Raw genomic sequence first — 11,883 nt, 5'->3', positions numbered from 1 at the left:
AAAGAAAGAAAGAAAGAAAGAAAGAAAGAAAGAAAGAAAGAAAGAAAAAGAAAGAAAGAGAAAACAGAAGAGGGAGGAAGGGAGGGAGAGAGGAAGGAAGGAGGAAAGAGTGAAAAGGTAGGAAGGAAGGAAAGAAAAAGAGAGAGAAAGGAGGGATGATGGATAGAGGAAGGGAAGGAAGGAAGGAAGGAGAACAAAGGGAGAAGAAAGGGAGCAAAGCTTTCCAAGCATGGGAGACAGACTGCCAGTGCAAAAGTTCACAGATAGGAGGTGACGTGTTTGAGGAGCAGCAAACAGGTCATTGTAACCAGCATTGTAGGTGGAAAGGATCAAGGCGTGAGGCTAGAATGGAAAAAAGAGACTGTGTTATGGAGACCTTTAAGTACCAGACAGAGGAGCTGCTATTTGTTCCTGAAAGTAATAGAACACCATGAAGCTCCCTTGTAGAACAGAGGTGCAGGGTGATATGACTAGAACTGCATTTTAGAAAAAAATCCCTCTGGCAGCTGAGTTGGATTGGAGAGGGAAGAGATTAAAGGTGGGGAGACCAATTAAGAGTAGTCCAGGTGAGAGGGTATGAGGGTCCAGCCTAAGGTCACATGAGTATAGAAGAGGGAACATACATGAGAGTTATTGTGAAAGTAGAAACAAGATTTGCCAATAGATTCTATATGTGGGGTGACAGTGAAGATTTCTAGCCTAGGAGTAGAGGAAAGTTCAGAAGAGAGGATTGTTGGGGTAGAGGGAAGATAATGAATTCTATTTTGGACATCTTGAATTGTCCCTGAAGTAATTTCCCTCCCTCCCAGGCTTGTACTACTGAAGAAAGAAAAAGGGATTTTGAGAAAATCTTTGCCCATTATGATGTTGTAAGTACCTTGTTCTTTGTGTTATACTTTTGAGACTTTTGAATTAGAGTTTCAGTTTGAGACTCTTCAGATAAACTTTTGGGATTCTTGAGGTTAGAAAATTTTACAGCCACTCAATTAAATATCATTCTAGCTGCTAGTACAGGGATTTCACACCCTTTGGATACATGGGAAATTCTGGCTGCAAGATTTTTTGTTTCCTCTAAGGTTTACCCACAACTCCATGCCTACTGCTATTAGGGAAAACAAACTAGAAATGGCAGTCTATAAACATATTATTTTCTAAAAGTGGGTTTTGTCCATCATCTAAAGCAAAAAGAAAAAAATCATCAATCTTAAAATTTTTGAAATCACTTAGTTTAAATTGATTCAGGAGGAAGATTTTTAAAATGTATTATTTTGTAGTTATAATGACTATCTAGAGAGGCAGCTCATTTTAATGCACTGAGAACTGGCCTCAGTCAGGAAGACCTGAGTTCAAGTTCTATCTCTGATACATAATGGTTGTAGGACCCTGGATGAGTCACTCAACCTTTAGTGACCCAGAAAACTAATACTGTAGGTTGCTAAGAAGCAGCTGATTTGTATTAGTGATATTTCCTCACTGAGAGTTCTCTATGCCATTTAAATTATAGGTTAGCTCCAAAAGAAAAAAAAGCTATGTGATACTGAATAAAATACATGCAACTGACCCCTCATATTAATATCATAAACACATTGCTGACCTCAAACTTACTACTCAGGAGGGGGGGAACCTGGGCTACTGACTTGTGTCTGCTTTTTACTAGAAGGATTTGGATGAGTGAAACAGGAGAGAAATTTTTTTTTTTGGCTTTTTGGAGGGCAATTGGGGTTAAGTGACTTGCCCAAGGTCACATGGCTAGTTTTTGTGTTGTGTTTCCTGACTCCAGGGCTGGTGATCTATTCACTGCACCACCTAACCGCCCCATAGGAGAGACATTTTGAAACAAGGTCAAGGGGAGAAGAATGTAGATATGAACTTGTTAAGACACATTTCCCCTTATTTCCTACTGAGTTTTAATTCCATGGTTGAAATATACAATGAATCTGCAAATGTGCTGCTTATGCCATATTTGACAGTAATTATCCTTAGTGGCTGATGTCCATCTACTGGTTAAAAAAAAAAGTTCAGACATTTAATGTTCAAATGTTTTTGCTCTATCATTTCCAAATATAAAACGAACATTTTCTCTTGACCCCCATTTGTAGCATGTCAGAAAATGTCTATATTAACTCTAGGTACAATGAAGTCAAGGTTCTGTGGGCTGCTCAGTATCCAGCACTAAGCATGGTCAGAGATGTGAATAAGAAATGACCAGACCATGTGGGTAGTTCAAGGAAGAACCATGAACTCCATTTATTGATTCTTAGGACAAGGTTTTTATAGAGCAATGAGACAAAGGAATAGGACTTGAGTATTCTTATCATTACCTTAGTCTGTTATATCCTGGAAGTAGCACAAAATAGATAATTTGATAAGCATTTGTTATCTAGGAGACTAAAGTCTTAGGGTAAAGCCTTTGATCTAGGCCTCAGGTACCTCCTAATGCAGCCGCAGTCATAAACGGATACAATTGAGAGCAGACTTCAAAGCCAAAGCCGCCATCATCATAAGACATCACATTGACCACCAAAGATACCTGAGTGCTGAATCAAATATTTTGGCTCTCTAACTAAAATCCTGGGGTAGAGCCTATCGATCTCAGAATTCAAGTAACATCCTTGTAAGTGTAACCCATATCAAAAGACCCAAGGAGCAAGCTTAACAAAAAGCCGCATTGCGAAGGGCATTCTATAGGGCACATAGTCTGAGTCCTGAATCAGGCTTCCTTGGCTCTCCTCACCAAAGCTTTCTTGAAATGAGAATTCCTTGTCTCTTTGGGACTGATGCTCTGGAAAATGGAGCTGAATTTGTTATCTTGGGCCCTGGGTTTGAATCCAATCTCTGTAATTGAATATCTGGGTCAATTTTGGCAAGTAACTTAACCTCTCTGAAACTCAGTTTCCTCACTGGTGGAAGAAGGAGGATGGGCTAGATGGCCTCCAAAGTACTTCGAGGTCTTCAATGCTATGATCTTTAGGGCCCTGAATTGGAGGGAGGAAATAACAATGACTAAATTGGCTACTAAGTACAAAGGATTGGCTTTCTTGAGCCTGCAGAAGGACATTGTAAAGAGGAAGGCACAGAGGAGAATGAGAAGGACTTGGAAGAAACACCCCTGATGCTGAAAGACAGTGAGGTATTTTGGAACAATAGTCCCTGGGTTTGCACCCTACCTAAGCTTCAGCAAAGAGAGATTATAAAGGATTCAATAAGGTTAAACTGTTTAAATTCCTGTATGGGAAGATTTTCAAAGAATATTATCATTATTAGGATAGTTAGGAGTATACATAGACAGAGAGCACAAGTATGAATTGACATAATGGGATAATATTTTTTAAAAAAATTAAGGAGTGAGAAAGAGGGGTGTACTGGGAGAAGGGGGAAGGGAGAGGTAGAATGGGGCAAATTCTCTCACATAAAAGAGACAAAAAACTTTTATAATGGAGGGGAGGATGGGAAGGCAGGGATTGGCAGACAATACTTGAACCTTATTCTCATTGGAATTGGCTCAAAGGGAAAGTAACATACATACTCAATTGGGTATAGAAATCTATTTTACCCTACAGGGAAACAGAAGGGTAGGGGGATAAGAAGGTGGGATGGGAGATGATAGAAGGGGAGGCAGTGGTCAGAGAAACTGTGAAGAAGAGTGTTGACAATTCTCATGATAAGAACTTTGTGGGAGAAACTTAGGGTATATTTGCATTTGGAGTACATTTGGTATACATATATGCATATTTTAGTGAATATGTGACTCACTGACGTGGGTTTTCTTGCCAAGAGACCAGATGGCAACTCATCCATGTGCTCTCATCCTGTGTGACTCTTGTACGTGTCCTTCCATAAATTCCCTACCCTTAAAATTTAAAAAGAAAAAATGTGTTTATGTGCTACATATGTTGGGCAAAAGGAAAGAAGACTGCTTATGTTCAAAACATGCTGAAATACTCCAATATGTCCCCTCTGGTGCCATCTCTCTTGATCTTCTGTTTCTAATTATATGCTTTGCCATTCTTTAAGTAAAAACATGATATTGTGGCTCTTGATTGACTTAATACAACCAGCACAAATGTGTGGCAAATACTTTGTGCTTTGAGTTTCTGCTATTTGGAAAAGGGAAAAAAATAAATCAATGTATTTCTTTCATTCATATTTCATGCAAACTCTGCCTGCAGAGGCCAAGTACTCAGGATGAACAATTTCCATTTAGTTGGAGAAGATTTATTTGGGATTAATTCTTTAATCATTTTCATGTGGTGTATCAGTGTTTTACACAAAAAGCTAAAGTAGAAAACTGCAGAGCTGGAATCTATTGGCATACTGAAAAGATTATTGCCTTGGCCTGTCTGCCATGTCTATTTTTGTGTTTTCTGACTCCATTCAATTGTTTGGACTTTTTTTTTCTTTCAGAGTAAAACTGGAGCCTTGGAAGGCCCAGAAGTCGATGGATTTGTCAAAGATATGATGGAACTTGTCAAGGTGATCTCAATGAGGCTAAGTAGATTTTTCTTATCCTGGGCTTTTGCCAGAATTACATAGTTCTAAGCATTCATGCAAGAGAAAACAACCAGATACATTTGTCTGCTAATCATTTAACTTTTAGTAAAAATTCGAAGACATCTCCCCAAATTCTACTTTCACCTCTTTTTAAAACCATCTGTTATTTAAATGACAAGGAATCTGTGAGCTTCTGGAGTCTGCATAAAGAATGCCAAGTTTATCATAGATACACTATGCTGTTTGAACATATTTCCATATTTGAGACTGTTATACTTTCCTTGTACTCAAGAGAATTTGAGTCACATTTCTCAATTTAATTTTCTTTGAGAGATATACTTATTTGTATTCCATTAGTAATCTAAGGGCTTCTCTTCCCTCTTGTAAGGGAGAGCTGTTTATCTTTTAGGAGACTGAAGTGGCCTTGGTTATCTTAATTCAGGTTATGTTTCCCCAAGACAAAGTAAAGCTAAGAGCTGGCAATTATCCAGTGAATCTAGCCTAGGTAGACAAATCCAGAAATCTAGGTTGGAACAAAATTAAACTGGATTGACTTATCTACCCTGATGAAGTTAAAATGTTCATTTGTAGCTTTTCCCTTTATTTGGTGAAACGTAGACACAAAATGTGGGAAGCTGTTGGGGATAGATTTGCTTAGCAATCGACAGAGACTGGCAGCCAAGGAGGCATAGTTACCAATGGTAGGCTGATTTTACTCCAAAGAATCCCAGACTCCACCTGGGTTAACTATACTTTTGCTACTAAAATGGGGTGTAGGGATGGGGATGGGGATGGGGGGGGTGGGAATGCAAGAAGTAGCAGAGCTGGCAAGGGCAGGGTCTTTTGTTTCACTTCTGTGGAACAAGACTAGGTTTACTGACTTAACTTTCATTTAAAAAATTCTATTTTATTACAAACTTAGCAATTTTATTTTTTTCCACATTAAATTTATTTATTTACTTTTAGTTTACAACATTCAGTTCCACAATCCCTTGAGTTCCAAATTTTTCCCCCTCCCTTTCTTCCCCCTCCCCCATGGTTGTGTGCAATCTGATATAGGTTCTACACATACCTTCACACTAAACATTAGTCAAGCTGAAAAGAAGAATTAAAACTAATGGAATGAACAACAAGAAAGAAGGAACAGAATAAAACAAAACAAAAAAAAAACTGAGAGAGAGCAAGTGGTTTACTTCAATCTGCATTCAGACTCTAGTTCTTTCTCTGGATGTGAATAGCCTTTTCCATCATGAGTCCTTTGGAGTTGTCTTCTAACCTTGCATGGTGAGAGGAGCCCAGCCTATCAAAGTCAGTCATCACAGATACAATGTGTCTGTAATTGTGTACAATGTTCTCCTGGTTCTGCTCTCCTCACTCAGCGTCAAACTTAACAATTTTCAATAAATTCTGTTAACTTTCCTCAATTGTTTCATCATGAATATTAAACCTAGTCACTTAGATTTATTTCTCACCCCCACGTAATGCTCTCAATGGAAATTCTGCAGGCATCTTTTCATGCAGGAAGCTTGCTAGCTGTTTGGATAATGGTACCTGGTTGTTACACATATTTCTTTATTTACTTGGAATGCCATGGAACATCCAAGAGTAGAAAAAGGACATTTCCTAGTGCACCTTAAATTTTCATTGTAGAAAACCCTGCCAGATGGGAGCATTAACTCCCTTCCAGTAGGACAAACTAGGCAGGCAAGTTTGTCTTCTCCATGGGCTGTTTGCCTCCACAGCTGGGGAAAGCTAGATAATTGTGGAGTTATCTGACCTTCAAGGCCTGGTGCTTACAGCCTCCATTCAAAGAATTGATTTTTCCTAAGCATTCTCCATGTGCCTGAGTCATACATCACCAGCTAATGCAAACCCAAGAAACAAGCAGGAACCACGGAAGCAGTTATCAGCCCAAGTAATTCAATTGACAGCATCTCCCTTTTTTCCTCTGGTCTCAACCCAAACTTGAGGAATAGAAATTATTCCCAGACTTTAGGTCTCAATTGAGCAGAAAAGCTTCTCTGTCATTTCCCCATTTTTTTGCCCAGCAGGCCTCAGTAACCATGGTGATGCCTAATCTTGAAGCAATGAGGAGACTCCTGGCTCTGGTCAGTCTTTTTCTATGGAGTTGCTGCTACTGAGTCCTTTCCTTCTCTCTGTTCATCTTGGAATCAGAGAATGTTAGAGGTGCCCAGAACCAGGTGTATCTAGAATACACCCTTCATTATTCAAAGGAAGAGATTGAGATTCACTCTTTTTTTTCTTCCTCTTTCTCTTCCTTCTCTTTTCTCTTTTTCCTTTCTTTTTTCAATTGACCTTTAAAGCTCTTTGTAACCTGGTCCCTTCCCACCTAACACTTCGTTCTATGCACTCTGGGATCCAGCGACACTGGCCTCCTTGCTATCCCTGCAACATCTCTTACATTCACTTGCAAATGCCTGAGCATAGGAGCTGGAGTGCTCCCATGTCTGCAGTGTTCTTTCTCCTCTCACTTCTCCCTGTTAGCTTCCCTGGTTTCCTCCACCTTTTGCATGAGATCTTTCCTGGTCCCGCCAGTCACCAGCGCCTTCCCCTCTGAGACTGCCTTCCAACTACTCTGCATGTTTGCTGTACATACCTAATTATTTATATGTCGTCTTTTCCATTAGAATGTGTGCTCCATGAGGATAGGTATTGCTTTTGCCTCTCTTTGCACCCAACATTTAGCACACAGTAAACCAGGCACACAGTAAGCATTTTTAAATTGGTTTGTTGAAACTGTGTCCATTTTTTCCACCCTCATACTGCTGAGCAGAGCCCTGATCTCATAGCTGACTAGGAGCTGTGCACATAGAGAAGCTTCTGTCCACAAAGGGGATCAGATGGAGTATAAAGGAGGAAGGCCATAGGGAGGAATGAGAATGGGAACTGGGGCCGGATTCCCTGGACTAACCTTCTAGACTCCAGAGACATTTTTGTCTATGTACACACACACACACACACACACACACACACACGTATGTATTTATACCAGAGCCTAGTGCCTGTCCCTCTCTCCTATTCTGTGATCACTTGGCACTATCCTCTGCACACTAAGACCCAGCAGGTAAAGTGAGCCTCTGGGAAATTGGTGTTGGTTTTCTCTCACTATAAGTCCTCTTCTCTCATGGGTCAAGAAAAAGGGAGAGACCCATGAAAATAAATCATCTTCTAAATCTGGAGAAAACCTGAAGTGAAAACCCTGTTTCTAGGGCAGGGCTCTTTGGAACCCTAACTCATAGGAAAAGTGGAATATCCAAACTTCCTCAAAATTCTCTCCCATCTCTGGGCCTCATCATCTCTGATCCTTCAGCTTTATTATCCAGAAAGGCCTTCGAACCACGGCTCCTAGGTTGAGCTCTCACTGGTGTGTGTGAGGGGGGAACAACTATATGATGATAGGGGACAGTTCATTTGCTTACTGAGGACTTTTTTTTCTCCAGGGAAAGGGAAATAAGACATGTTAGTGCACAGTTGCTCACTCAGGGAGCTTGGGACAAGGAGAGACCACCTCTGGGTTAGTTCACCAAGATTCTTACCCAGGGCGCACTGGAGCAGATTGTCAGTATTATGACCCTGGGCATCTACCTGGCCTCAGGGCTGAGCAAGGAGTGCAACCCTGGGTCAAAGGTTGGGTTTTCAGTCTGTCGTATAAGATGTTGCATGTGAAATTTTCAACTCTATGTAGTTTCTAGCGGAAAAACCAAGGCTCTGGTGATTTTGTTTCTAGTATAAAATGGGATTTCCTTTCTGTTTGTAATTCATCATAGAGACATTTTGGTAGGAGGAGAGGGGAATAGTCCAATGCCTAACTAGTGAAACACCAAAGATCAGTATCATTTAAAATGATGGTGACCCTTCCCCCCAAAAAAATTGCCTGTTGACTTAACTTTTGGTCAAAGTCAGTTGCAAAGCCTGTAGTACAAATGAGCAAGAGACTGCCAAGGTGTGTTCTTCATAGCTTAGAGCTGAAAGGGACTGCAAAAGCCATCTAGACTGACCCTTCATCATAAAAGTGAGAGAATAGGCTGACAAAGTGACTTACATGTCCAAAGTCACATAAAGGAAACAGCATAATAAAGGAGACCCTGGACTTGAAATACAGGTCTTCATTTTTCCAGTTTAACAACTCCAGTACCTTCAATCAGCCCTCAATGCCTTGCTGAAATCCAGGTGCACTATGTCTACAGCATTCCATTAAGTCAGGAGGGGGCAAACTATGACTGGGGGCCAGAGCTGGCCTACCATCTATTTTGGTACAGCCTATGAAATAAGAATGTTTTTTGCATTTTAAAATAATTGTTATATACTATTTTTAAAATAATTATTTAAATAATTATTATAATGTGTCTTAAAGTACCATATTTAAAAGTAATTATTATTTATAAATATAAAAAACATTTTTTAGATCCTGAACCACACAAAAATAGGCAGTATGTCAGATTTGGTCCACAGACCATAGTTTGCCCTAAGCAACCAGGTTACTAATATCATCAAAAAAAGGAAATAAGTTTAGTTGGGCATGTTGTGTTCGTATCATAGTGATCTACCACTTCGCTTTCTAAGTATCCAACCAGCAATCCTTATAATAATACAGTCTAAAATTTTGTCAGGAATTGACATCAAACTTGCTAGCCTAAAATTGAAAATATTTATCTTTTTTTACATCTTTGAAAATCAACCCTCTGTTTTGCATTTCCAGTCAGATGTCATCTCTTCCATTTTACCTATTTTCTCAAAGACTCAGTAATCACACCTACAAGTTCCTTCAATACCCAGCTGCTATCCTATTGCTTATAAGCCATAGAGACAAAGCCAGCCCTCAAAAATGTTTGAATAGGCAAACTCCCCTTTCAGGATATCCCAGTGCCATTCTAATATCCTCTTCCTCTCCCTTTCAGGTACCTACCGTAATATATGCCCCATTCCCACAAGACTTTCTTTATTAACTCTTCTGTCTCTGTTATAACGTGAATCTGGCCCTTTCTCTTGAACATCCACACCCTAAACAATGCTTCTCGGAGTTTAAAACACTTCCCTAGCTACTAAAACATCATAATGGCATTTTGGTCCCTAAAATATCCCCTAGGATCATTTCTGCTTTTTTTCCTGGAACAACTTAATGTTTGAGCTAGCCTTTCATTCATTCAGAGAATTGTAATGACCTTTTTTTGTTTTTGCTGCCAGAGGCACAAAACCTCCCACAGGGAAGTAATCAACCAGGTCTTTTTCCAGCAATGCCACAAGGCTGAATTCATAATTCATAATCACCACCAGCCTGGCTGAGTTCTCCCACCCCCACCTCCTCCACTCCACCCCACCCCACCCCTGTTCGAAGGTGTGTGACTATGGCTAGTAAGGCAGAGCTTCTGGGAAAGTTTGGAAAATGAAGTGGAGATGTGAGCCCATCACCTGGAGGGATGCACTTGGGAATGAACCTGTTTGCATCAGAAGCAGTTAGAGCAGTCCCTCAAAATGTACAGCTTCCTGCCATATCCTAGCTCTTTTCAGGATGCTTTGGGACCAGTTCCCAGCTTGCATCCCTGAAGGTACTATGGATCCTATCAGTTTTTCTAACGATCATTTTATTTTCTTGTTCTCTAGCCCAGCATCAGTGGGGTGGACTTGGATAAGTTTCGAGAGATTTTGCTCTGTCACTGCGATATGAACAAGGATGGGAAAATTCAGAAGTCTGAGCTGGCCTTGTGTCTCGGTTTAAAAGTCAGCCCCTAATTGTCAGTGACCTTGGTTCTGTGCTCTGGGTGTATTTGTTTGTCAGCCTTAGTATCTAATCTCTGCTTACAGTATTTGAGTAGATCTCATGTAATTCTTCCCATAAAAGTTCAAGAGTAGTAGAGAGCTGAAGGAAAGGGAGATGTCAAGAGGGCCTTCCTTGCAAGGATGAGGCAATTGTCCAGCCCTTGGAGGGAAGTCATCCAAAGAATTGCTCTCACTTTTATAAATCAGTTTCAGAGAGACAAAACTTTCCTGCCTGCCATGAGATCCATCTGACCCACAATGACTGCCTTCCCGGCCATCTCGCTATCACACACTCAGTTCTGGGGGAGGTATTTCCTGAGCATTGGCTGTTTGTCCCTTTACGCAAACCTGTCAGGCATCCCTGGCTTCCTGTGAAGATTAAATTCATGTGCTGTGTAAATGTCTGTGCTGTCATTTGTGCAAATAGAATTGGAAGTGAAAATAAACCCTGGAATTAGATTAAAAAGAAAAGTCACCATCATTGGTGCTTGTGTCTCATGGTGTGTTTTATACACTGGACCCAGAGCCCTTCAGACCCCATGGGCAATGAGGGAAAATCTGAATAGAGAAGCCTGAGTCCTGGCAAAACTCTAGCCACAAGGTTCTCTTCCTTGAAGCCTCACTGGACCTGAAGCTGTGATAAACTGAAGAAAATTAATGTTATGCTGTATTTTTGAATAGCCAATATTACACTGTATCCCATCCTAGTCTCCATTTTTTCAAACCCCAGATCTCAGACTAATTCAAAAGGAGCAGAAACTAAAGGCAAGATTGGGGATGACTTAGTCTCCAAGAGGAAGGCTAAAGGGGATGGGGGTAGATCCTGAGTGGGATGGTTTTGTTTTGTAGCCAAAATCACTAGAGGAGGTTGGATACCCATCAAGCAATTTACATCCCTTAAGTGCCAGAGAGGGGTATAACAATCCATATCTGAAGGCCAACCCACTTACCTTTGTCAGGAAAAATCCAAAAGATGTACTGTCTAGTAAGTTTAAGAGACCCTGTCAGTCTCACTAAAGGTCTCTGGTCATCGGGAGAATGCATTGACCTTATTTCTTGGTTACCACTAGCCTAAATAATATATATATTTTTTGCATTTTGGAGGGCAATTGGGGTTTAGTGACTTGCCCAAGGTCACAGGCTACTTTTTGTGTTAAGTATCTGAGGCCAGATTTGAACTCAGGTCCTCCTGACTCCAGGGCCGGTGCTCTATTCACTGCACCACCTAGCTGCCCCATAAATAATAAATTGATCATGATTTTTTGCTGAGGTGCCCATCTGACCCATTTTACTAACAATACACATGTCACTGTTAACAAAATTATATCATGACCTAGAGAAAACTGTGGCTCAGTATAATTTTTACTTACTAACAAAACTGTCATAAAAATCTTAATTTCCACTGTCAGGTAGTTATTGTATGAACAAGATTTCTCATATTCTTCCTAAGTCCATGCCAGAAGAATAAATGTACCCTTACCACAAGTTTGCCAACAAGACTAGTCTTCTAAACATGGCTGTCTTTTAGTGTTGATCTCACTCTATCTCCTGTCTCTGCCCTCACTTTCTCCTTTCTTTTCTTTCTTTTTTCTCTTCTCTTTTGTTTTTCCTTCT

At 40.3% G+C, this 11,883-nt stretch overlaps 1 protein-coding gene across 1 annotated transcript in view; it reads left to right on the top strand.

The window, feature by feature from the left end:
* The window catches only part of SCGN (secretagogin, EF-hand calcium binding protein), a 73,620-nt gene extending 62,870 nt beyond the window's left edge, over nt 1-10,750 (top strand). The window contains exons 9-11 of the mRNA XM_069094939.1: nt 810-869; nt 4,405-4,473; nt 10,114-10,750. Of these exons, the coding sequence (XP_068951040.1) occupies nt 810-869; nt 4,405-4,473; nt 10,114-10,242 (258 nt within the window). The 3' untranslated portion in view covers nt 10,243-10,750. The remainder of the gene's footprint in view (nt 1-809; nt 870-4,404; nt 4,474-10,113) is intronic.
* Nucleotides 10,751-11,883: the final 1,133 nt, after the last annotated feature.

This window comes from Petaurus breviceps, unplaced genomic scaffold (genome assembly GCF_028583685.1).
Source record: "Petaurus breviceps papuanus isolate PSGF00001 unplaced genomic scaffold, PetGlider_PUasm1.0 224, whole genome shotgun sequence".
Taxonomy (NCBI): domain Eukaryota; kingdom Metazoa; phylum Chordata; class Mammalia; order Diprotodontia; family Petauridae; genus Petaurus; species Petaurus breviceps.
Note: the sequence above shows the minus strand (reverse complement) of the source record. Positions and strands in the feature narration are given on the sequence as shown.